The sequence below is a fragment of the Coregonus lavaretus genome (assembly GCF_964263955.1).
Source record: "Coregonus lavaretus genome assembly, chromosome: 28".
In the NCBI taxonomy this organism is placed as follows: domain Eukaryota; kingdom Metazoa; phylum Chordata; class Actinopteri; order Salmoniformes; family Salmonidae; genus Coregonus; species Coregonus lavaretus.
Window position 1 is genome coordinate 23,265,054 of NC_140015.1, and position 27,627 is coordinate 23,292,680.

General features: G+C 42.3%; 1 protein-coding gene across 4 annotated transcripts; it reads left to right on the forward strand.

Annotated features, from left to right (window-relative positions):
* The first annotated feature begins 13,681 nt into the window (after nucleotides 1-13,681).
* Nucleotides 13,682-27,534, forward strand: mmd (monocyte to macrophage differentiation-associated). 4 transcript variants are annotated; one of them, XM_084145944.1, is made up of 7 exons: nucleotides 13,682-13,770; nucleotides 17,007-17,088; nucleotides 17,334-17,494; nucleotides 18,056-18,130; nucleotides 24,270-24,371; nucleotides 24,638-24,707; nucleotides 25,833-27,534. In XM_084145944.1, the coding sequence occupies exons 2-7, from the start codon at nucleotides 17,011-17,013 to the stop codon at nucleotides 26,034-26,036; spliced, it is 690 nt and encodes a 229-aa protein (XP_084002070.1). In that variant the 5' UTR covers nucleotides 13,682-13,770; nucleotides 17,007-17,010; the 3' UTR covers nucleotides 26,037-27,534. The 4 variants fall into 4 exon arrangements, with proteins under 4 accessions (XP_084002070.1, XP_084002067.1, XP_084002069.1 ...); XM_084145941.1 differs by lacking the exon at nucleotides 13,682-13,770 and adding an exon at nucleotides 15,015-15,410; XM_084145943.1 differs by lacking the exon at nucleotides 13,682-13,770 and adding an exon at nucleotides 16,611-16,697.
* The last annotated feature ends 93 nt before the right edge of the window (nucleotides 27,535-27,627 follow it).

The window sequence follows — 27,627 nt, forward strand, 5'->3', positions numbered from 1 at the left end:
GCTTGTAAGAATGCTTGCCTTCCCAAATTTTCACTGTCAGAACTATTTGTTCACTTGGAGTTTCAGACTTTAAGCTTGTGCCTCTGCTGAATTTCAACATTGGCCCATGTTCTTGATAACTGAAAGAGCAACCACTGAATTCAATGTATTGTTTCAGCCCTTCAAAAATTGCAATCTATATTTCAAGTGCCTTGTCTAGCCATGTTTTCTTCTTACTCCTTCAGAAAGGTTCTAAGTGCACACCCTCCAAGATAAATAAAGGGCTTATCAAAAAATATTTCAAGGCAATCGTTAACCACAATTATGGTGGTAGTTCTCTTAAACAAATGGTTATTGTGACAACTTGGAGAGGATAAACATATTAATAACTTTTTATTGGAATAAATCCAGACTACATCCATTATCAAAGAAGCACATTTTACCTTAAAAGGAACAGAAAAGCCACTGTGGCATTCACAACCGTTATCTTCACTGGCACTGCCCGAGACTGTATTTTCTTTCATGCTGTGCCAACGGCTCTCAAAGAGGTGTCTGAAGTGCTGCCTGCCCGCTGCCTCTGGGGTCCTAACCCATGGCATGTCCTCATTCCCATGCACACTGGAGGTAAAGCCCTTCCTGACAAACTCAACAACTCAGAGGGATAGAGGATGCAATGGATCGCCATTAAATCTCAGTTCAACCCACAATGTCCCACTGTTTTAAAATAAAAAGTGAAGCACTGCTTTTTAAAGCCTTTTTTAAAGCCTTTTTTCAAGCTGTAAAGTTCTTCACCATCTTGTATCTGGCAGTTTAACTTGAGTTTTGAATCTTGATTCAACGACATTAACAATTATCAGCAGAGTAAAATATGTCTGAACGACAGACAACACAAGATCAATAGACACTGTGACGTTATTGAGTCTGGACATTGTGTAGAACCTTGGAAGGCTGGTGGGTCAGGGCCTCTAGAAACAATTGTTTTTGTTTTGTATTATGTCCATACATTCTTAGTCAGACTACAGGGCTCTCTTCCCCTCAGCCATAACAAAAGGCCATCTTGATTGATACAATCTTGACGGTTGAAGCAGCTGCAGCTCCCCAAATGCCCAACAACAAAGTAGCACATTCATCTTCTAATCGATTGTGCTGTGTAGTATTTTACCTCTTGTCTCCTTGTAGCCAGCCACCCTTCTGTCTCTCTCTCCACAGACTTCCTAATTAAACCAAGGAGTGTACTGGTCTAAGGTGGCGCAGTTGTCTAAGGCACTGCATCGCAGTGCTAGCTGTGCCACTAGAGATCCTGGTTCGAATCCAGGCTCTGCTGTAGCCGGCCGCAACCGGGAGACCAATGGGGCGGCGCACAATTGGCCCAGGGTAGGGGAGGGAATGGCCAGCAGAGAGGTAGCTCATTTGGTAGAGCATGGCGTTTGCAACGCCAGGGTTGTGGGTTCGATTCCCACGGCGGGCCAGTATGAAAATAAAAAAAGAATAATGTATGCACTAACTGTAAGTTGCTCTGGATAAGAGCGTCTGCTAAATGACGTAAAAATGTACTGCTAACAGTGTTTTCCCTTTGTTACTCTTTCCTCATCAAGACCTCTCAAACTTAGTGAGCCTCAACCAGCTGCCTGCTGGAGAAGGGTGAAAATAATTCCCATCATGCAACAAAGAGGGAAGGACGTCAAAACGGCACAAAGGGAAACCACAAGAGTGACATCCTATCGTGACCGTATTGTTGACTCCATCAAGCATGAAGATAAATGTCATCCATTTGTCTGAAAAGAGGGATGAGAACACACATGGTCAGAGTTTGGTTTCACTGTGATACATTACATAGGATAGTGGCCCAATTTCTGTTGGACCATGGTGTGTGTTGTATCTTGTGATGTACAATGCATTGCAAAAAGCTTACAGAGATAAATATTATGGCAAGGCAGTGACGGATATGGTATTCATGGTCAATATGTCGGCTCAATGTTGATCTTGAAAGGAGTTCTCACCCTGAAACAATCTAATCCTTGTACCCGTGTTGGAACAACAGAGGAACAATCACTCCTGTCATGGTGTAAAAGACCAACAGTGCTGTTTCATGTCAATCTCTGACACCAACAGGAAAAAAGCGACTTCCACAGTATTTACCAACTCTGCCTCAGGAAATCTGTTTGTAATCTGCAAGTTCTCCTTTGAAACCAGGGATTGGGAAACAGCTGTAATTGAAGAGTTATCTATTAATCAGTGGTTCTTTATTGCACTTCCATCTTAAATAAAAGTGTGTGTGTGTGTGTGTGTGCATGCATGCAAATGCTCATTACAGAAGTATTTGAGAAAAATACACAAGGCAGGTGAAATCTGCACTCTCTCATTGATCAAATAATAGAGAATATACCAAAGTACATGTGCTGTAAAATGATATATATTTTAAAGTCACAAAACAGTGGATAAAAACTCTATGATTAATGTCTCCTGTGTCTAGAATATCAGTTTACTGTAAAGAAACATTGTGGACAGTGAGTTAATGCTGGAAGACCTCAAGTGGAATTGTTTAGACTGCAATAATAAATGCAAGGTGTTCACTCTTTCCAGTACCATATTCTTGCATGTGTGCCAAGAAATATCTTGGCAAGCATGGACAATATTTTTCCCCTAAGTAAATTAACTAAATAACTGGAATGGTTTGGGGAGGAAATGACAAGGTGTGTCTGACACAGCTGCAGAGGTCATTTAACAAACCCAATGATGTCATGGGAAGTAGCTTCTTCAGAGTTTCCTTTCATCTGAACAGCTGAGCTACTTTGTAAAGGGTTGGATTTTCCTTTATAGGCATTCAAAAACTCAGTTGCATACATATTTCTTTATGGTATGTAGAAACTTCTACTTCTGCTGTTGGTTAGGTTACCACCTTGCTATTCCTCAACAGATAAACTAATACAGTTATGTTGTAAATGTATTAATCTTTGGGGGAAAAATAAAAAATATAGAGGGAATAATCTAAATTCTGCATCCTTGAATGTATTAATGGAGACCAAGACAGAAATGTGTATTTGTTTACCTTGACTTCTTCTGCCCTTGTGTGACATTAAGTGAAAGCCCAGAAGCTCTCCTATTTGCCACACTCTGTCAGGTAACTTTCACACCAAGAAGCTATGGCCCCATAAACTAGCCTGGGAGCCTGGGACCTGGTCAGACCTGGTCACACAGAGCACAACAAGGGAATGTGGCCCAGCTGAGAGCAGCGGGACCCCAGCTCCAAGCACCACCTCATCCTGAACAAGTGTGAATAGGTTACTGTGGGACACAGTGGGGGAGCGTTTAATGTGGTCTCGGGGTGTAATTCAGCAGGCTTTTAATCAGCCCTGGACGTTCTTCTGAGCGCTGCCTAGGGAAGAGGGCACCAGCATTTCCGATGACGTATGCAGGACAATGGTGAGGGGACACAACCAGGGCATCTGTTTTGCAGCGCCCAAAATCTGATTTCCTCTGGAGCTTCAAGGGGAAAGAGTCTCTTTGATGCTGAGTGAGATTTAAAGAAAATAAAACAAGTCATTAGACGGAGAAAGAAAACCCTTGTCCACAGCTTTCTGTCCTCCTGAGTATGTAGAACATTGATTGCTATATGTTGCAATGTGTTCTGAGACATATGGCCAGAGAAGAGTTTTACAAAGTATTACATAGGCTTCATATAGAGTAAAATAAGTAGGCTACATATATAGGATCTTAATTTGAGCCAGTTTACTACAGCAGGAAAATAATCCTGAAGGAACAGGAAATGTGAATTATTATGTGGATTATAATTAATGGAAATGTTTTGTAGGGGTTGATACATTTTTTTTAGGGCAAATAAAGTCTGATATTTTCAAGTGGAAATTACAAACTTTAGAATCCTTTTAAAACCTTGAATACACTACAAGTTTGCATTTCCTCCTGTGCAGAAAAATCCTCAGCAACAAAAGAGTGATCAAATTAAGATCCTACATATGTACTTTAGTGCTGTCTAAAGACCATTTCAATGCTTGTAATTTGACATAAAGAGAGATACTAAAGGTCCTGTCGGTCCCCTTACTGAAAAACACATGATTTCACTTGAAATTCCACATGTGAAGTCATGTGATCACATGTTTTCACATGTGTAGTTTCATGTTATCACATGTTGCTTTACATGTTGTCATATGTTATCACATTAATTTCACATAAGATCACGTAAACACTTCACATGTGATCACGTGAAATTCATGTGGTGTTTCCATAAGGGTCTTTTATGTCACATAGTTTCTGTGGGGTTTAACACCACTGTAAAAGCACTCCTCTCCCAGACTGGGCCTTAAATGTAAGTCACATGGTATACAGACTGGTCGTGCTTTGTGGGGTCCTTGACTAGAGGAAGCCATGAGCTCTGGGAGGAGCAGGTTCCCACACCCAGAAGAAGAGACGGAGGACGGGCTAACACAAACAGTCCACCATTCAGGAAGGAAAGGGCTCCCTTTAGGCCTTTATCAGATCTGCGAGAGGCTCAGTCCGACCGTTGTCCGCCAGCTGCTGTCCCCCCGAGAGGTACAGCTCCACCCTGGTCCAGTTTAATGGTCTTTTTACTCTGAAATTATCAGTCTTATCATAATGCACTACTAATATATCAGGCTAGCTGCTAGGTCACTCTACGATTTGGGTCTGGGGACACAGTGCATACAGAGGTAAAGTGGAACTAGTCTGTGAGTTTTGGGACCAATGCCAAGAATGCAGGCTAATGGCAACACTATCAGACAGGGCTAGACCGGCAGTGCAATATGTGATGACCTGTGCACAGTAGGACTACACCCCCTCGTACAGAAAGGTCTGGCCTACAGGATACAGCAATGTGGTAACAATTACTAAAGAATGAACAAATCTGTAGGGTAAGTGTGGGTAAGCTTGGTTTGCCACACCACACATTGATTCCTTCCTGTTCAGGTCTAATTTCCTGATCAAACAAGTTATACTATTCATAAAAACAATTCTGAAGGAAATTAACACAACACGAAACAAATCCTTAACCCCCTGGTTCCTCAGTCTAGATGCCCTCTACTCTCTGTACCATGGACCAGTATGTCTCTCCTGTGGTATTTGTACACATTGAGGCCGAACAGGAGCTTCCCTCAGCTGTCTTTTGATTGCATAACCCTGCCTCTTTGCTTACCTCATGGAACATCTCTGGAGTAACTCATGGAGACTGAAGACACAAAGAACAGGCTCACGTTCACAACATCTGCTGGCTTAAGAGCCTCATGACTGTCTGTGGCGCTTGGGCAGCTCCGAGTGAGTAATAGTTCCCTTATGTCCAGTAAACGGGGCTGTGTCAACTTTAATATTTTTTCTAAACTTACTAAACCCTTATGAAAAGGAACCGGATGTGGAATGGTATATTTAATGGGGGAAGGAAACTTTGATACTTTGAAACTTCAGTTTAGTTAAACCTTTCAGCATAAAAAAAAAATTATTGGTTGACTCCTCCATTCTTTAGATAGAAACGAATCCCAGTAATCCCATGTAGGATACGGACTGGGAGTAGATGATACCCCACTAAAGTCATCGGGAAATCTTTGCCACATCGAGGAGGTCTCGATTTTATGGGTTGTTGTGAGAAATTGATACTCTAACGCATTTCAAAATTAGCACTCCGGATTCAAAAATGATTTAAAAAAAGCCTGGCCCTGAAACTCTGCAATCTTTTTTACTGGCATGGCTAAACTCTCCAAACATTTATAAAATATATCTTACATTCGTTAATAGTAGAAAGAACACAGTGTACTCCAGGGCCGCCTTTTGAATTTCGTAATTTCCAGATCTGTAAAACAGAGCATTTAAACCTCAAATGTAAACATGCTTGATTAATGCTTATATGTCAGTTAAGTTGTAGCATATTTTCTACATTTGGGGCACCCTCATGGTTGCCCACAGAGACACCATAGCAACAAAGACAAGGGTGCTTGAATACATACATGTCAAGACAAAGGTCTATGCTGCTCAGTATTTGAACGTGAAGCTAGTATAGCCAGAGAAAGGCTCTTGGGGCCCTGTAGTGCCAATTTTTCACATTGTGTTGGATTGCAGAGAGGGAGGGACCTTTTGAATATGTATGCCTTGTAACTCATTTGTTGTGGACCTGTGGTGAGGGTGGGGGTTCAGGATATGTCTGATGGAGGGAGGGACACCACCAAGGATTAGTGGCATGCTGGGAAAATAAACAAACATGCAGCAAGTCTTTGTGCGCTAGCAGAAAGCAAGGCTTTTGTTAGCGGAAAAGTCAAAGCAAAGACAAACTCCCCTAGCATCCTCAGACATCCACACACAGACAGGCTCCATCCAGATAGAGACAACAGATGGGCAGCCCAAATCCCTCCGGCAGGTTTCTCCACATATCCTTTCTCCCCGGCTCTCTCAGGGCATCCATCTCTCTCTCATGTCTGCTTCCAGTCCCGTGGAGACGGCCGGACACCCTGGCACCAGGTCTGGCGCTGGGAAAGATCGCCGGCCCAGATATAAACAGGAGAGAGACCCCACCCATGGGCATGGGACAGAAAGACAAACCTGACATATCCTCTCCTGTAATCACTTCCAAAGAACTCAACAACAAAAACATCCCTCAGCTTTTCCTTCAACCCAATGTCAATGTGTTATTTTTAGTTTAGTAATCTTGAACATTAAGCTATTTGGATTGCAACGCACAAAGTAATCTTACTGATGCTGCAATTGACCTTACCAATATTAATCCATACCCACAATGTCATCTCATTGCCAAAATGTAACATTTGCCATTTGCCAAAAATGCAGGTTTAAAATGTTTTGTATATCAATACACAAACAGACAGGCTGACTCTGTTAATGCTGAGGCCTCCACACAAGGGCGTAGCATTTTCCAGATGCTCATTTTGGGAATTTTACCAGATTAACGAGTGATGACGATCTGACTGACGTAAAGAGGACTGTCAGAGGACATGGTTGCTCAATGAGGACTTATTACTCAAAGACAGAGAAGGCATTGGTCTTCTTCATAAGATTTCATGAAATATTGTATTGATTGTCCTTCAGAGGCCAAAATAACCCTCTGGTTTTAAATCACTGTCCAAATGGACAGTTAGAGCATTACATTTTCGTGTGGCTATGAAAAATCCTTGTAACCTTTGACATTGGACACGTGAACATTAAAAATGTATTAAAGGCCTGAACATCCAGTTCTGCTATGAAGTAACAGTGAATCCTAACTAAGCCTCTGATGTTACTTGGAAACATAAAACCTATTTTTCAAAGAAATTTCGAATTAAAACAGTTTGTTGTAGAAAAGTGAAGCATAATCTTGTTTATGTATCTATTTCTATGAATGTATTTGCATCATATTTTGATTAACTGGCTTTACAATAGATTATTACCCGGTAATTGTTTTGATGTACAGACAGAATGAAACTGTCTCAGTGAGGATTGTTAATGCTGCTGGCTCGTGCTCTGTCCTTTGTTCTAATAACCCATGTCATCTGTTTGGGGCTTGTCCATTGTAGACACTCATCCTGATGAATGGCCACTTGAGTTGGCTACTTGAGGATGCTTTCAAAGATCCGGAGGAACATGGACTCTAAAAACAGAGCTGTCATTCACATGTAAGCTTTGGATCTATCTGGTTTGATCTTCATTCAAGAATACAATCTAAAACTCATGTATGAGCTCGTAAAAATGCAAATCGCATCCCTTTGTATTGAAGTGCCTAATTTAAAAAATATTGATTACCAACAACATCAAGTAGAACATTACAGTTTGCCTGTCCCCATACATGACATACACAGGAGTGTGTGTGTGTGTGTGTGTGTGTGTGTGTGTTTGTGTGATGGCAGTCTGGGTCAAAATTCAGATTATCATCCTATAGATGGTGCTGTTCCTACTGCACAGCTCATGTTGACGACGATGACTGCCCTCTGCTGCTCATCTAACCCTCTCGCTTGAAAGCAAAAGGATGAAAATAATGCCACAGGAACAAAATTATCTTCACTCAGTAAAAGGATATCAGTAAATAAATATGGTAAAGCAATGTCCTTGTGGTGGAAGTTCTCTTCCACAGAGCATGTGTATTTGAAAATGAAAAATGGCACTGCCTTAATTGACGTGTCAGCACAGATTATTGACCTCATAGGAACACTTTCAATTCCGTTAACCCGCCCTCTGATATCTCTGCAGCGGCAGTTTACAACGACTGTGTCAATCCTCTGCTACACACAGTGAACAGAAAAGTCATGATCACACATATATATACCACAATAAATATGCCTGCACTGATATTTAACATTGAAAATATGAAAGTCAAAGACCCCTCTTTCACATCTGAGTAGCTTTTTTAGTTGCTATCTCTGGTCTCTATTTAGCCAGATGGCTCTCTCTCTCTCAATCCCCACTCACAATCAAGATTAAGATTACACTATTACACACACACACACACACACACACACACACACACACACACACACACACACACACACACACACACACACACACACACACACACACACACACACAGATAGACAGACTGACACACAGAACACAGTACTCATAAATGCGTCATACACATGTTCATACTAACGACAGACTGTCCGTCCCCACCCTGCTTTTTCTGTTAATTCTCTAAATCTGTGCTGTTTCCTAAATTAATATGCCCTTGATAAACAGATTCTGGTGATATAACACAGGCTTTTAAAAATGGCCTTTTTAAATGGGCAGAATTCTATACCGGATTCAGTTGTTGAAATTACAACTGAGGCTTAAGTTATTAAACAGAGCAGCTTTAATCATTGATCACAGAAATTCAAGGTTGGCGGAATGGCATGGATTAAAGTATTTTTACCACAAAGCCACATATCCACTGTGATCTGAGAGAGAGAGAGAGAGAGAGAGAGAGAGAGAGAGAGGAGATTGACAGATAGATTGACGAGGATAGAGAGAAAGCCCTGCTGTCACTGGCTAGTTTAGTGATTCCAGCTCCACTGAAGGCGACCGTCTTCCATTCTCCCGTCCACCACCTGTTTCTTCTGGGCCTTTGGGCCGCACAGCATGAGGCAACTACCATGGGCTTTAAGGAAAACTTCTCGGAGATTGATCCTGTCACTTTGAACCTCTGCATCCTAATCGCCAGCTATGTTATCTTGCTTCTGGTGTTCCTGATATCTTGTATAATGTATGACTGCCGGGGCAAGGATCCAACCAAGGAGTATGCGCCGGATCCTGTGCCTACCCAATCCCCCATCAGACTGGTGGTGATGCAGCAGACCACCCCTTCTCCACAACATCAACGCTGGGACCAGACTAATATGGTCACCTCATACGAGCCTCAGCCCAGTCCAGACTTCAGGGAGAAGAAGAGCACCATGGTCTAGAAGGACTACTGTGGTGCTGAATAACTCAGTCCACCACCCGTTGGAATTATCGCAGCGGGATAAACTTTTGTACATATATGTTTTTTAAAATCTGTTTATACATTTGTTTTTTAGACTGTATTCTTCCCTGGAAGCCAGAACAATGCTAGGATTGGACCTGCAGAAGACCAGTCTGAGACGGTAAGAGAGTGGCGTGTGTGTGCAGTGTTGATGCACATGAAATCCCTCTTTTAGAAAGCTCTGGTGGATCACAGAAGCCTACAGCATATTCTAAAAGAAGAAATGACACAACTGATAATCAACATGGAATTCCTTGAGCTGTCCTATTAACAGTGGTTTGTGTTACAAGACATGAGAGGGAAATGCAATTGACTGAAAAATGGTTGCAGTTTTCAAACCTTATCTTTGCATGTAGCTCAACTATAATTTACATCACAAAATGCCTCAGTGTTTAAATTTGTTACAAAGTATTACCAGATAATTTCTCATTTTAAAGAGAGACAGGTCTGTCCCCTCTCAGTGAGCGTTCGTTGTCATCTTGCTTCACTATTTTGTCAAATGTTACTTGATAGAAATTTGTATGATGCTCTGCCAGTGGAATGTTTTCATCAACGACAGACTTGTTGCCCTATCTCAATCAGGACTCAGGAGGAGTGCATTACAAAGTGTGCCCTGGCATTTTCAGATTAGGAGATTGCCCAACATTTCCTGGTAGGTGTAGCGCCTTGTTTATAGGGAAACTAAGGTAGCCATTAGCCAATTACATAACTTGAAAGTGGTGATCCTAACTGACCTCAGACAGGGAATCTTTACTAGGATTAAATGTCAGGAATTGTGAAAAACTGAGTTTAAATGTATTTGGCTGGTGTATGTAAACTTCCGACTTCAACTGTATCTGTTGCTTGGTGTAACATTATATGGATTTTAAATTGTCAAATCAAATATTCTAAAGGCTATTCCTTTTCATTCTGTATGAGTGAGTACAGGGCCTCCTGTAGCTCAGTTGGTAGAGCATGGCGCTTGCAACGCCAGGGTTGTTGGTTCGTTTCCCCCGGGGGGCCAGTATGAAAAAAGTATGCACTCACTAACTGTAAGTCGCTCTGGATAAGAGCGTCTGCTAAAATAAAAAAATGTACTGTATATGATTTACTAGATAGCCCAATTTATGCACAGATTCTTTGACTGAGGTTGTGTGATTCCAATGTTTTTCCTCTTTTATTCTGACTGGCAGTGTTTCCATTTGGCGTCTGTGTTATAGGTATATGAGATGCTAGAGGTGGTCTGTCTTTTGTTTTGTTGTCCTAATGCTGAAAGGGGAGAATGCATCCACAATGCAGGCCTCATGAGGACTGGTAGGTTTGGATTGTCGTGGCCATACATTCTCCTCCCACAATTCACTAGGCCATCACAGACTCCATTGAACGACAACAGTATATTGTGAGACAGAGGTTGTAATTAACACTTATCCAATTATTCAGTCAATCTGCTTGAATTAGGAACTCTAAAAGAGAGTGCAAGCTGAGGCTATAAACTGAATTAAGCCATTGCATGTAATATAATTAAACGCCTGTAATCATACATTCACTCGAAGGTGTGACGGAAACCCGTAGTAGTCACTGCCAAAACTAGCACCTGTACACACCGAAATAGCTTTGCCCATGCCATCTTACTTGGAGCATAAACAAATTAAGCTGTTTTAGTCCTTGTACTTAGAAATGCTACATGTATGCACCTTGCCCTGAGCTGACAAAGCTGGCAAAGCAGCTCCAATAGCTTGATTACAGTACAACAACAACACCTACAGTACCAACATAATATTACAGTACAACATCAACACCTACAGTACCAACAGAATATTACAGTACAACATCAACACCTACAGTACCAATAGAACATTACAGTACAACAACATCAACACCTAGGGAATCACACCATCTCCGTATCAGTTATTGACAGAGAAAGACACTTACATTTCTTGAAGTATTTTACTTGAGAAAATGTATTTCTCAAAAGCTGGAATCAAGAGATTCCAAGTGATGAGATACACTCTAGCAATCTGAAAGGATCATGTTCAGCTGAGTATTAAGATGAATGATTACCACTGAGATAGAATACCACAGAATCCCATCTAAGAATCTACTGTATGGGAACAAATAATTGTAACTTTTAGAAAAGGCAACATGTTGCAGGACAATGGGGCTCCTAAGGTATAATGTGAACATAAATCCAAATGTTACAAATATCTGAAAATGCTTGTAATAGTTTTTCAACAGTGAAGAGCAATGTTGCACCAATGTATTAGCTGGGTGCAGGCCGGCTCTCATGCCTCTATGCAGAGACTACACCAGTAATCCTTTGCTACAGGGGGCAATGTGCTTTGCACCGGTTAAGAACACGCCATACTCAGCTTGTTAGCTACTAGATCATTTATTAACTCTGTTGAGGCTGGGACACAACACAGGCTCTATCTTACTTTACAGAAGTTTGATTTGATGATTGAAATGGGCAATGATAGCATGGCTATCATATACACTAATATATCCACCATGCCATGAATTGCAAAATGTGTTCATTTAGTTGTTTAATCTCTTTACTAAAACCTCAAAGGGCATAGCTATGTATTTAGATGTTTTACCTTTTCACATTGACAACATTGTTTCATTAAGCATCTGAATATCACACCTTTACATTTTTTGTCATATTTGTAGGACAGTATTAGCATTGTTATTCTAAGTGTGCGGATGTGGATATACCGTGGCTTTTCCTAGAGGTGTTTCCGGCCTGTTGTAATCCATAGTATTGGGATTCCCATGTCTTCCCTTTTTAGAGGTACTGCATTTCAGCATGAAACAGTAAACCAATTACAGAGCTGTTTAACCCTGGCATCACGTGTCTTCACAAAGCCTCTGTTATCCTGTGGGTAGTCCCACCAATGTCTGTCTTACAGTAGCCACTAAAGATGTCATATTAACAGCATGGCCTGTGGTGTGCATGTACAGTACAGTACATTGCCATTGGACAGTATGGAGCATTATTTAGTACTGTTATTCTACATGGCGTAGAGAGCTTTTACGTCCTGGCAGAGGACTTCGTTGGGCAAGCTTTGAGTGTTTAAAAGCAATCAATGAAAATAGGTCACACACAGACTCTACAGTATGTGTAGCCATAATGTGACACAGAGGGTGAATCTTGTCAGATGGTTAACATAATACCTGACCCGAGGGACCTTTAACCTCACTTCCCCTGTAACATGAGCTCTTTCACTTGCACTGTTGTCGTGGCTAGTGGAGGAAGTGAATGGGTCTTCAGGTTGTTGACTGTGAGCAGAGTGGTGTAACCGATGAACTCTGCATGTGCCTCAAACATGTAACAGTGTCAGAAATAGAATGAGCTAAACACTGTTTTATAGCATATTTATAAACCCAGGGACACTATACTGAGCTGCTAAACCCTGTGTTTGTATGACAGAATGCCAACCTCCATGTCTCAGTCCTGTATCACATTAGGGGTGTTAGCATGGCACCATGGGGAACTGCAGCCTTGCAGCAAGAACAAGGAAACGCTAAACCCTAACATATGGCTGCTCGCATCCTCCTGTTGTCTCTGCCAATGTCATTCTTAAAAACCCTGCCTGCCTGCCTCCCACATCTCAGCTGTACTTCCACAGCTCGTAAACAATGAGCTCCTCCTGGGCTGGATAAACGACATTTGAACTGTCCGGTGCATGGTGTACCCTAGGGATAGGATCTTGTGCAAGAAGTGGATTTTACTTTCATGAACTACGTACAATACACATTAGGCTTACTTTTGTAATCCTTTGGCATCACAACATATAAAACCAGAGAGATGAATTCATACTCAGAGGCTTGCCAAATATGACGTGAAATCTTTCTCTAAGGAGTTGATTATGCATCTTATTCTGAGTTTACTAATGCAAACATTTAAAATGGATACATTTGGGAACGTTATCTTCACATGCATAAATGTGCTGGTTATTAATGGTTCTGAAGGGTTTGTACAATGCCACTGCTGTGAAGTTGGGTCAGTATGGGCTTATGTTTCACTCTGGTTGTAATAGCCCAAAGATTAAAAAAACTGCAGATATTTGTCAGTTTAAAACTCATTGAGCCTGCATATCGCACTTAAAGTCTTATGTAAACAGCTATGAGTTGTGTTATCTAATGCTGTTCCTGAATGATCCAGTTACATTATTGACTCTGTTATGTAACTCTGTGGGTTAGAGAGTGCTCATCAGATACCTTGCTGAGTTACAATACTGACACTGTTATGTAACTCAGCTGGTTAGAGTGCTCATCAGATACCTTCAGTGTTGGGGAAGCTACTCTGAAAAAATTGTTACCCAAGCTACCAATTACTTCACACTGGAAGAAGTTAAGCTACACTAAAGGTACCCTTTTGAAAAATATAGTTTACTTAACTAAAGTTACTTAGAAAAAGTAGTTCACTACATCCAAACTACTTTGTGAAAAATTATCATATGTAAATCTGAAATGTCACAGACTACAAATTCCAAGAACAGTTCACTCTGGAGTCAGATGTTAACAGAATGTGTAATTTAGCCTATTAAACACACATAAAAGTGAGAATTAGGCACACAAAAAGTGTTTCAAGTGAGAATTAAGCAGGTCTGATGCAGAAAAAGAAAGTACATTCTTGCCTACTTCACCCATATTTTATTTTAGCAAAAAAAAGTAGTGTGTAGTTCAATTGGTTAGCTACACCACTACATGGCAAAAAAAAGTAATTAACTACTGAAAACACTACCAAGATGTGAATTTAGTTCAACTACCACCAAGCTACTGCAAAATATAATTGACTTACTAGTTGAACTAAATGTAGTTCACTAGTCCCCAACACTGGATACCTTGCTGAGTTACAATACTGGTTAGAGAGTGCTCATCAGATACCTTGCTGATGTGCAATTCAACATAGACTAGCAACACATTGTTTTGTGTCCTGTCCACATACAGCACAACACAATTACCCATAGGGACATATTTGCATCTGATAACATTGTGAATTAATCTCTGTGCATGCAAATAAACATCTGTTGAAACAGGGCCTATGATGTAATATCAGTTTATTTGCTCAAGTTTATTGACACTGAGATAAAAAGTCAATACTAAAAGACTGAATTTGGAAAAATAAATGATTCAATCATGACACAGAACGTGATATTGGACTCAAAATATACAAATATTGTGTCTGTTGATGCATGTTCAGGTGGTCCTCACCATTTATACAATTTATATTCTTGAAATTAAAATCTGATTTCAAACCTAACCCTAACATTAACACTAACCTTAACCTCACTGCTAACCTTATGCCTAAACCTAACCGTAATTTAAGACCAAAAAGCTACTTTTTGTTCTCATGAATTTTTACGATAAAGCATTTTGACTTTGTGGTTGTGGTAACTAGTGGAAACCCATTCTCAGGGTTGCTGGTTGAAAAACAAAAATAACTACTACTGTTACATCTGTCTATCATGGTGTGAGATTTTGAGACCTCCTCCAGCCACCTACACTGTCATCAGATCTTTGATTGGTCTGATAGGATGACGTCCCACACTTTTAGTGCTATTATTGGTTCAAGCATTCGTCATTCAAAATATCTTTGCATGAACGAAACACATTTCAATCGTTAAATAGGGAACAACGCCGGTGTCTACAGGGGGACACAAGTGTCAGGAGGATATGTATTTTCTAATTGATAGTATTAATTTAATCGATTGACGCTCGTTAATATTTGCAGCATAAATGGTATTAAGGAAAATACTAAAATAGTGTATTGATGTATTGATTTGGACTGGGGGTATATCGACATGTGTACAGAGGATTGATTAGTTGATGACGTTAGCTGGGCCTTCACTTTCTCTTGTTTTGGCTAGCTTTCTAATTTCCTATTTGGCTAGCTTGCTGATTTCCTATTTTTGACTGTAGCTCGCTAGCTAAAGCTTGCTTCGTGATTTCCTCCCTTCGTTTTGCGTGAAGGCATTGAAATGAAGAGAGTAAACAGCCTTCAAAGGTGGGTTAGCTAAAAATGTGGCAGTCATCCAATGTTTGCATTATGTTGAATTTAGCTATAGATAGATAGATAGCTAGCTAGCTGGCGTTCATTTGTTCAGGCAAGTGGTCTTGTTAACGTAAGTGAACCTAGCTATTGGCATTTACTGAGCCTTCTTCTTAGATGGATTGTTACTTTGTAGCCATGAATGAAGCAGAAACATGGCTATTGTAGCATGCAGTACTATAGCCTACTAGCTCCAATGTTTCCCACCAGGAAATGCAATGTAGCCAATCTTTGGATGTAGCACAAGTAGATGAAATCCGGTAAAACAAGTCGCTATAATTGTCCAATCATGGCATTGTAAATAATGGGTATAAGTAATTGATGAAGGGCAATTCCATGTTATCAGAGTGAGGCTGAGACTCACCTTTTCACTTTAAAATGTATGCCAAACAAAAACTATTGATTGCAAAGTTTATAAAAACATACACCTATATGCAAAACTATACTTTTAACAATTGCCACTGAACATTTTACAAAAACACTTATTTGAGGAACAGTGCAGATGCAAAGTTTGGTAACAGAATGACAGTAAAATCTCCCTCAGTTTTTTATGTGACCACGTAAAAAAACAAAAAACATAAATAAGTACTTCGAATTAAGATTCAAAGATATCTGTAGAAAGAATGGGGTGTCAGCTATGACATGACACCTTGAGTTTGAAAAAATATATTTTGGTTATTGAACTACACTAAGTGAAGTGGATCAACACCCGGTAACAGAATGACTGTAACAGATTGACATCATGGGTCATTGATCTGTACTATGCAGAAATGTATAATTATGAATTTCATTCTCTTCATGGTGATGTATCCTGAATAGGTACACAAAGGTATAAAAATGTAATATCCTCCTTTGCATGTTTGAGTATTATTCTACACACTGGCTATTATTCTAATGAGCTCCGCCTCCATACATGACCAAATTTTGTTGGTCTAAACCGGACCAAATCTCTACCAATCATAGACGTCTATGTTTCACAAGTTTGGACATCACAGGAGAGCACAGTAGAGTATATAGTACAGCACAGTATAGTTCAGTCCAGTAGAGTATATTATACTGTACTCTACTCATGTGCTCTACTGTACTGAACTCTACTCTACTTCGATCTGTGTGACCAGAAATCAAAGCCTTTGCTTATTCCACATTTTTAGGATGTAAAATTGTTGAAAAATGTATCTATGCTTTAATTTAAAAAAAATACAGACTCTTAGCTTTCATTTGATATGCTCTTATAAACTTCAGGTTGGTGCTCATGGGTCCTTTTACATGGATTTTGGTCAATCACTAAAATGTGAGTGTGCCTGTAGGCCTACTTGTGTTAGTTATATGCTATTTTTCTTTGAGATGTACTTTATGTCAGTCTTTGGTCTTCTCGTGTGTTATTTTCCTGCTTCCGTCAATTAGCATGGTACACTGTTGCATGAACAACCCAGAAACAGTGTTGGAACAGCACTCAATCAGGATGACCTCTAACACCAGTATTGGAACAGCCCTTAGTCCTCCCCGCTATCTGCCCCAGTAACACTTGCTGCATGTTGCTGTATGTTTCAGGTTCATGAACAGGCGGGCCTCTGCTAACTGCCGCTACCAGCCCACTTGCTATGAGCATGCTGCAAACTGCTATACTCACGCGGTGAGTTCACGTTCCCTAAGTGTAGGCCTACTGTACAAAGACTGGTTTTCAAATGTCAGACCTCAATTGTTGTTTTTCCCATGCTTAATTCTATTGACAGAATTCTACCTGGTGTTGATAGGGTTATGGAGAAAACACATTTGACCAAAAACACTATAATTGTAGACAACATTGGGTGTATGTTACAAGGATAGTTTTCAACAGTTGGTAATGTTAATCTGTCTCCCTTTGTCTGTACCCTGCAGCTCCTCATCGTACCAGCCGTTGTGGGCATGGCCCTGCTGCACCGGCTCTCAGACGACCGCTGGGAGAAGATCACAGCCTGGGTGTACGGTATGGGCCTGTGTGCCCTCTTCCTGGTCTCCACTGTGTTCCACATCATCACCTGGAAGAAGAGCCACATGAGGTGAGGAGGCAGAGGAACGTTCTATCACACTAGACCAGGGGTCTTCAACCTTTTCTTGCCAAGGGACCACCTCCCAGGCAAAACGGTGACCCAGGGACCCCATCATACGTTAGCAAATATATTTTTTTACATGTCTTGTCTTATCATCAGGTGAATGATAATGGAAAGGAGAAGGAATCAACATTTTAAAATGAATCGATTATTTTGACCTCACCACATTATAATTGAAAGAGGAAGTGTAAACTCATAGCCTATTAGTTAGAAAGGTAACTCCAAACACATTTTTGCTAAGAGCAGCTGTTTAGCTGGTTAAACAAAGGTTAACCATGTGTTGGCAAAAATGAATGTCCAAGTCAAGAGCTTACCAGCAGCACTTGTTGCAATGGTAACCTATTCGTGGGTGCTTTTTCAAAGCCTATGTCAGATACTCCAGTGAGTGTAATTTGAATTATAGTATACAGCACCCAGCAGATAGTCATTTTAATTGGATACTAGGTATGAGTGGGCAGACACAATCAAAGGCCAAAGAGAGAAATACTGAATTATTGGTCTTGATTCTAGGTCTGTGGAGCACTGCTTTCATATGTGTGATAGAGTGGTCATCTATTTCTTCATCGCAGCCTCCTACACACCGTGGTAAGTTCTATTTCTAATACCAATTTCGATATGTAACTTATGGGATACGCCTAAGGGGCGGATCACAAGCTCGAAGTATCCAATCACACAGCGTCTGTTGGAGACAGTCCGGTCGAGTGGCGAATGAGGTGAGCCCCTCTCCTCCATAAAGGTAGCCACTCGCCCGCCAACTGGTCATGACCGCGTTCACTAAAAGCTCTCCTTAGCACAACTACATTCCTGTCTTGCTAGTGAACTGTTCTCAGGCGAACCGTGAGGTTAATGCTGCCGAATTTAGGGCCTCAGCTCTTGTCGATAGTGTTGCGTACTGACCGAAAGGAAAGTTTTGCTTCGAGTAGAATTCACTTTCTACTCGTTCAGCCTCCGGTTTTCAGGTAGTGCCACACGGCTAGCTACCGAGACTCGGTTAGCCCTCGCTTCGGCTAACTAGGTTAGCACACGCTGTAAGGCTTTAACTAACCACACTAACAAATGTCTAGCTCCCGCCGCAATGCTTAAGCTAACCTGGCTAAACTAGCTGCAAAGCAAGCTAACCGCACCAGCCTTACTACCAGCAACACTGTACTATTGCTAGCTCTCTTCTCTTCTCTCGTCTGATTTAAAATCTACGTTTACATGTTTTTATTAACCCCCTAAGGTTGATGTCTGCGCCCCCGCTGAAATCTAATTAGTATAATTAAAAAATCCCCATAAAAATCTGTCGGGTTAAGCTAGAGATATGTTTTTTTGCATTGGATGCGTCTCAATCCACCGCATCCACCTATGTAACACTTCCGCATCGGCGGTGACAGAGCTAGAGCAGTGTTTGTCATACCATGAGACATCCCGAAAATCGGTCTTCTCACAAAATCGTCTGTAGCGTCCGAACAGTTTGGGCTACACACTAATTTTACGTACATGTCAGTTCTTTTGCTCTAGGACGCCCACAGGCCTCACAAGAATCGTCTGAAGGTCCCCCGGTAGCAGTCAACAATTTTTATGGAAGTACACTATATATACAAAAGTATGTAGACACCCCTTCAAATTAGAGGATTCGGCAATTCAAGCCACACCCGCTGCTGATGTATAAAGGTGTATAAAATCGAGTACACACCCATGCAATCCCCATAGACAAAAAATGGCAGTAGAATGGCCTTACTGAAGAGTTCAGTGACTTTCAACGTGGCACCATCATAAGATGCCACCTTTCCAACAAGTCAGTTCATCAAATTTCTGTCCTGGTAGAGGTGCCCCGGTCAACTGTAAGTGCTGTTATTGTGAAGTGGAAACGTCTAGGAAAAACTCAGCCGCGAAGTTGTAGGCCGCCGAGTGCTGAAGCGCGTAGCGTGTATAAATCGTCTGTCCTCAGTTGCAACACTCACTACCAAAATCCAAACTGCCTCTGGAAGCAACGTCAGCACAAGAACTGTTCGTCAGGAGCTTCATGAAATGGGTTTCCATGGCCGAGCAGCCGCATACAAGCTTAAGATCACCATACGCGATGCGAATCGTCGGCTGGAGTGGTGTAAAGCTCGCCGCCATTGGACTCTGGAGCAGTGGAAAACGTGTTCTCTGGAGTAATGAATCACACTTCACCATCTGGCAGTACGACGGACAAATCTGGGTTTGGTGGATGCCAGGAGAATGTTACCTGCCTGAATATATAGTGCCAACTGTAAAGTTTGGTGGAGGAGGAATAATGGTCTGGGGCTGTTTTTCATGGTTCGGGCTAGGCCCCTTCGTTCCAGTGAAGGGAAATCTTAACGCTACAATATACAATGACATTCTAGACGATTCTGTGCTTCCAACTTTGTGGCATCAGTTTGGGGAAGGCCCTTTCCTGTTTCAGCATGACAATGCCCCCATGCACAAAGTGACGTCCATACAGAAACGGTTTGTTGAGATCGGTGTGAAAGAACTTGATTCCTGACCTCAACCCCATCAAATCTTTGGGATGAATTGGAATGGCGACTGCGAGCCAGGCCTAATCGCCCAACATCACTAATGCTCTAGTGGCTGAATGGAAGCAAGTCCTCGTAGCAATGTTCCAACATCTAGTGGAAAGCCTTCCCAGAAGAGTGGAGGCTGTTATAGCAGCAAAGGGGAGACCAACTCCATATTAATGCCCATGATTTTGGAATGAGATGTTCAACGAGCAGGTGTCCACATACTTTTGGTCATGTAGTGTATATATGGAGGCTGTTTAGCGCCCAAAATAAGGGGTTAAATACATCTTTCTTATATCTCTCAGATATAGGATAGACACTTCAGAACAAACTTCCTTTAGATTTTTTGGGGGTGCCTATCTGTTGTACCATGTAGTGAATCTGTTATTCAATGCATTTGTATGGGCCAATTGCAGTAAGGCCTAAAATAATGTATCACTTGTTTTATATATAAATATTTTTATACTGTACAATGGAAAAATACTCCCATCCCGCATGGTCCCCGCTAAGCAACTGCTTCCCACGGTCACAGCCTGCCTCAGAGTGGCGCTCATGGGATAAGCCCCTTACCAGCAGCGTCCTGGCTAGGGGTTCCCTAGCAAGGACATGCACGATATGGAGGGATCTGGGTTTCGCAACCCTCCCATGGTGGAACCGTCACTGGCTGACCACCTCCACTCCACACGCTGTGCTGCTAGCACTACTGGCACTTCCCTCCCTGGAAAGACAGAGCGCTTTATTGCCTCCATTTTCCATAAGACATACAGAGCCCCAAACCTTTAAATAAGAGACCTTAACATTACCTCTTTATTGTTGGCCTACCAGGCAGAGTTACTGGAGGATGTGGGGAAGCAACTGGATTGCTTGGGATGAGATCTGTATGATTACATATCTAAACCTCTGTGCCTCCCATAATGCCATCCAAGGCTGTGGTCATACCATGAGTCTGGTGGTGGTGTGAGAAAGGGCTATTTGGCTAAGCTTATCCAGCTTGACAGACAAAGAAAAAGTGGACCTCCTGGATGCCCCTGTGACACCCAAGGAGTTGTTCGGCCTGCTGTCGCCGCCGCATGTCGCAGAAGTGGCCTTAGCCTCACAGCAAGGAGGGGGCAACAACTGGCCTTAGGGGCCCTAAACCCTCAGCGACACAGCAGACTGCCAATACCCAGGCTAAGCCCTTTAACCAAGGCAAACCTGAAGCCAAACAATCCTTTTCTGCGGCCTCAGCAAGGTTCCACCCTCCTAACCTAGGGCACAGCCCTAACTGGCAGAGGAGGATAGTGTGCAAAGCCTACGGCCTCTCTCTTGGGTTTAACGTAAGCCGTGTGAGAGTGGGGAGGCACATCTGTGAAAAAATCGCAAAAAAAACTATTCCCTTTGCAGCTGCGCACTTTTGTGACATTGCTCACCTGGGAAGATGGAGGATGTGCACTCTTACCCCCCGAGTGCCATCCCACTTGGACTCGCCGCTTGGCACCTTCTCAGGTTTTAGCCAGGGATGAAAAAGTCTGCATGTTCATTCTCCTTCCGGTCTCTTCTGACATACGGAGCTGGATGACAGATTGCCTTTTGCTATTCTACCATGGCTTCCTAATTTTTCCTTGCCTTACGGCATTGTTGCTTTTAACTATCTTTTGCATGAGCAACACAGTAAAAACAGGCTCATGTGGGCACCTCCTCGGCACTACCACCAGGAGGTGCCATCACTAAGTGAGCAAGGCAGAGGAGAAACTTGCACTTTTCTCCATTTTCATAGCGATAAACAGGAAATCAGGTTTCCGGGGTTCACTTTAAGGACCACCGTAAACCACTGGGTTTCTCTGAGTCATTTTTGGGGCAATTTTATGGCAACTTAGCTCTATTGCTAGAAAACTATTTTTATTGAGCTATAGGACAGTCTGTACAGTATTCCATTACTGGTACTTTCTTTTCCAAGGAAAAATAAGAGGGGGGGAATGGTTAACTTTGCTGGGCACTGGAGCCCCAGACAGCTATCTGGTACACCAAGTCCACCACGCTCTGGCGTTTTTTCCTCATCTCGTTCTTACCTGCGCTTGGTTCGCGCAGTCTGAGATTTAGTCAGCTCCACCTTCGCTTTCAGAACGAGTGGCTGAGGAGATCTTTGCTCTTGCTAACCCTCCCTTTCGGGGTAGGGCCAAAACAGACCAGACATACAGGCAACTGCCAAAATAAAGGAAACAACACAAAGTGTCTTAATAGGGTGTTACAGCCTCAATGTGCCTTGGCATAATTTCTGCAAGTGTCTGGAACTCTATTGAAGGGATGTGACACAAGGTTAGGATCTGGGTAACCAGCAGGTTTCCTTCTTTCTTTTGGCTACACCGGTTGACGCCGTTCGTCATTCCGTTGGCCGCTCTCTCGCGCAAAGAACCCCGCTCGGTGACACTGTATAGCCATACCTATTGCCACCTGCTAGGGACGCAGTCCAAGAGTATCAAGCATGTTTTGCAAGAATCATTATGCTCATATGCCTTCGACCCATTCATTAAGAGATATCATTACGAGTTAACTGGGACACTCTCTGCCCCCCCGTGGCGTTATCACACCCTGAGGTGAGCATGACACGCGTGTGCTGGCACTTCAAACTGGTCCCTGAGAACCCGCCCTCCGTATCTATCCAGACTGACTCGAGAAGACAGACTGTTAGAAGCGTCTTCCCTATAATGGTTCTTTGGAGACCCCGCACCTACATGGTGATTACGCACCACTAGGGGTGGAAGCAACGGCACACCCTCTCAAGGGTAATGCCCTATGCTTTTTCTCTCTCCTAGGCCTGACACCCCCACTCTAAGCAGAGCGAGGTAACATCTTCGTCTTCCGCGATGACCAGGTACGTCCTGGTTAGCGGAGACCACTCTCCTGCTCTAAAACCAGTCCTGGTAACCACCGTTATGCAGGGATCCACGGACCCTAACATACGGAAAGATTTGCACCCTCACCCAGTAGCCGTGACCCTCTGAGCATAGCCCGTGGGAGGATAAATCTGAATGCGACAAACCGGCCACTCAAGATCTTTCACGATCCAGAGTGCCAGTGCCCCTCATACACGCCCATTGTTTGGAGAAACAAACAATCTGTTTTTTTGGAGAAGTGTTGTGACCTACACAGATCATTCCTTAAATGCTCTGTATGCTTCATTGCAGGACTTTGGACAGAGGGAAGATCTCCAAAGGTCCAGTTGACTGCTATCTCGCCCTGTCACACAGGCCTCGACAGTTACACAGTAGGGTAACACCCTCTGTGATGTTGTTTTGAGGGTGCGCATCGCTTACGCAAAACCAATCACTGGGACTCGTCTATTGCGCCTGAGGCTTTCTCATGGGCACCACTTGAGCCGGGGAGATGTTATACTTCTCTTTCTAACCCGCTTTACCGTCTGCCCTATGCCTGCAAAACGAATGAGCGGGCTGCACTCACTAGCAGCCAACCTCTGCGGGTTTTTTGGGCACCTCCCTGCAAAGGGAGGCCCCCTACCTCATTAATGGCTATATTGAGATAGTGTAGGCTATTGTATTGGAAAATATAATAGCAAGGTTACAGCCCGGAAGGGTTCATTCCACTAGACGTATGGCTACCTCTTGGGCACTGTTCTAAGGCATCTCCTTAGGGGAGATTTGCGCAATAGGGTGTTGGGCCACCCTTCATATGTTGGGAGGTCTTTACCGACTGGATGTCACTGCACCTTCGTGGGGCATACTCCCTCCGTGTCGGAGCCTCTGAGGGGTGATGCTGTTGGAGCTACCCTGGCTTCAGAGAGCATGTCTGTGTTATGGGAGTTGGCCATATCCCATAAGTGACACATCGAAACGAGTATTAGAAATAGAACTTTGGGTTACTTGCGTAACCCCGGTTCTATGATAATATGAGTGAGATGTGTCACCGCTTTTCCCTGTTCGCAAGAGCGCAAGGAAGAGGCATGCTTGAAAATGACCAGTTGGCTGGCGAGTGGCTCCCTTTATGGAGGAGAGGGGCTCATCTCATTCGCCACTCGACCAGTCTGTCTTCAACAGACACTGTGTGATTGGATACTTCGAGCCTGTGACCCGCCCCTTAGGCATATCCCATAAGTGACACATGTCACTGGTATTCTCATAGAATCGGGGTTACGCAAGTGTGATGTGATGAGGATCCTGCAGTTGGTATGTTTCCCTAGGCTAAAGTGTGGAATGAACATAATCTTTCTCTCCTGCCAGGTTGAATCTTCGTGAGCTTGGCCCACTCGCAGTTCACATGCGTTGGTTTGTATGGCTAATGGCTGCTGCAGGAACAATATATGTCTTCAACTACCATGAAAAGTGAGTATAATAACCTTTTTACAATTAAATTATTATGCTTTTTTTTGCAATGTAAATATTTTTTTTTAAAACTAAATCTTCAGTGGAGTAATTGGATATGTACAGACTACGGCCTCAATGAATCCTATAACAATGAAGCTGACAAACAGGGCCATTGTTATATCTGCTAAGCATCATCACTTTTGTTGCTGTCAATGTTGTACTTTTTTTGGTGATAAAGTAGGTCTGTTTTAATATGGAATATTCTATGTGTTTCTTTGTTCTAGGTATAAAGTTGTTGAGCTCGCCTTCTATTTGACTATGGGTTTTTTCCCTGCGTTGGTTGTGACATCAATGGTAACGTACTCCGTTTTACATATTGACTTTCTGCTGTAATCTCCTTACTCAGTCACCACCCACACTCACAGCGCTAGTGGCAGTGCTGCTTACATTTGCATCTGCTGCTTACTGTTTGCTTTGACACTCTGTCTCGAGGTATCTGGCAGATGCATTAAACATGACCGATTTTACATAGCTTAATTAAAATGGCCCTAGAATATCTGGTATCTGTCAATTCCACCAAACCAGTGTCTACATATGTGAAAACAGTGTGTTTCTATGATCTGTGGTTAGAAAGATAAGAAAAAAGCTCCTAAAGAAAATGCTTTTCTGTGACATCACAGGGTAGGATTAAAAAAATAAAAGCGGTGATTTTCAAAACCTGCAATGAGTTTCTGCCCAAGGGAGGGTCTTTTCTTGGTCCCCACATCAACATCAATCTCATAGTGTTTGAAAATCACTGTTTTTAAAATGGTTGAATTTTTGATGATGTCATCGGGTAGAACTTTTAACTTCATTTTTTTCTACAAAACATTAGAAACGCGCTGTTTGCCATTGTGTTGACACTGGAATTGTACTGGAGATAATGAAAATGAGGTTGGAAAGTGGTGGAGTTGCCCTTTAAGGTGCTCCTTTGTAAAGCCTACTGTCATCAGGTGTTTTTGCTAAAACATCAAGTTAATGAATTTGTTAATGTGTGTATTAGTTACTTACTATACATTATCAGTAGCATCCATCACCAAGGCGTAGTGATCACAGCCTCCATCACCATCCTTCACTTGTGCACCACTATATCCCTCAAACTCAACTCTGGACCTTGAAGCCAGTCCCACTGCATTTTTTCATTGTTCCCCTCTAATCAGGGACTGATTTAGACCTGGGACACCAGCTGTGTGCTATTTAATTATTAGGTAGGACAGAAAACCAGCAGGCTCCGGACCTCGTAGGGTAAAAGAGTTGAATACCCCTGCACAATATAATCAGCAGAATATCTGTTGTTCAGCCTCCTATGCCCCCTTGTGGACTTCTTGTGGTAGTTCACCCAGACTCCAAAGGTTTTTGGTATTTGTATTACAGTACTATATGCTGAACCTTGGAGAATAATATTATAGTCCTTTACATTTTCCCCCAAATTTTCCACAGAACAACACGGATGGACTGTACGAGTTGGCCTGTGGGGGACTCATCTATTGCCTGGGCGTGTTCTTCTTCAAGTCGGACGGGGTCATCCCGTTTGCCCATGCCATCTGGCACGTGTTTGTGGCGCTGGCTGCAGCCGTGCACTACTACGCTATCTGGAAGTACCTCTACAGGAGTCCCCCTGCTAATACTATTCGGGACGCCTGACCCCCACCGCGTCAAGTAGGCTAACTGAAAACACAGTGCCCTCCTGTGCCTCTCGACAGAGGCACCAGCACATAGACTCCCACAACTGCCCACCGAGGCTGCAACCACAGCCGGAACGTTTACGAAAACGACCATGCATTGTTTACTGTTTTCGGGTGGGGAACAGTTTTTTCGGTTTATCTTTGACTGTACAAACCTTGAACAAAGGCTACTTGTAATTCTGCTTTTGTACAACTGTTGTTCAGTTGGAACCCCCAAACAACTAAAATGATCAACTTTTGACTTCCATTTGGCAATTGTTCTCATCTTCTGCACGTAATGATACATTGGGCCGAATTGATCTCAGTGTTTTGTATCAAGTGAAAGTCGGCCACATTCCATACTTAGTATCATCTGTCAATTGTAGGGATTCTGTCAGTCATCTTATTGATTGAAAAGCAGTTGGGAAGGACATTCAATTGAATTGGGCTTTTCACTCAGAGGTAAATGTGCACTGTACACATTGGACACAAAATGTCTGAATCAGTATCTAAGTGAAGACTTATTTTTCTGAAGCACTTTTGTATGATAAGAACCACAAAGAACCATTGGATATGCTGTTTAATAAGTACTCTGGTTTGTGGAATTGTATCCTTTCTCACAAATATGGAGCGCTCAGAAGCTGAGTATTTGAGTTGTTATAGCCTTTAAAAAAGGGTCTCTGTGATTGGACTGAACTTCCAGAAAGATACAGTATCTACAGTACATCTGAGATGTACAGTACTTCTGCACAGACTATCACTGCTGCCACACTTATGGTACAGTAGATAGTTCCAGTATATCACACACTTCCTGATAAAAACTCTCCTCACATCCTAAATTACCCTTCTGTTCTTTGTATTCATTTTCACCTGTTATGTGTTTTCGGATCTTCAAAGGTACTGCATTCCCTACCTTTCTTTTGAGGAGTATTTGCCATTTCAGTTGAGAAACTATGAAGACCAGTACCATTATACTCTGAGGTTGAATTGATTGAGAAACTCATCATGTACAACCAACCCTATAATGATTTTTAATGGTTGGTAGATTTATGAATTTTTAGCTTTGTGTCTCAAATGAATTCTCACTTGTTTCTCAAATTGCCAGAGACAGTTTTTGGAACAAGTGTTCACACATGTTCCTTGTGTAAAACACTGTACAGCCCTTGGTGAGCATGCCTTTGTTTCCCCTCCCTGACATCTTGTTAGCTATGCTAAGTGGAGAAATCAGATGATTTTGTTAAGGATTGTAGATTTTCTGAAATGTCTTGCTCCCTTTACCACAATGTTTGTAATATTTGTATATTCTGTTTTGGCACATGATCCCGTACTGGCCTTTGTAGGGAAAACATCTGCTTCTTGTTAACTCTCTACTTTATCCATTGGGTGTTTTGGTGCTGTACATATAGAAAACTATTTTCACTCTGTAAGAAATAGGCCACTAATGTGTTGATAAACAATAAATGCCCTCAACATCGTTACCTTCTTCTCAGTTTGTCCCTTTCTTGTAAATGTGTACTAGATTTATAGGTTCAAACTATAGCTGACCTCTGGGTGCTTGTCACTGTCGTTCA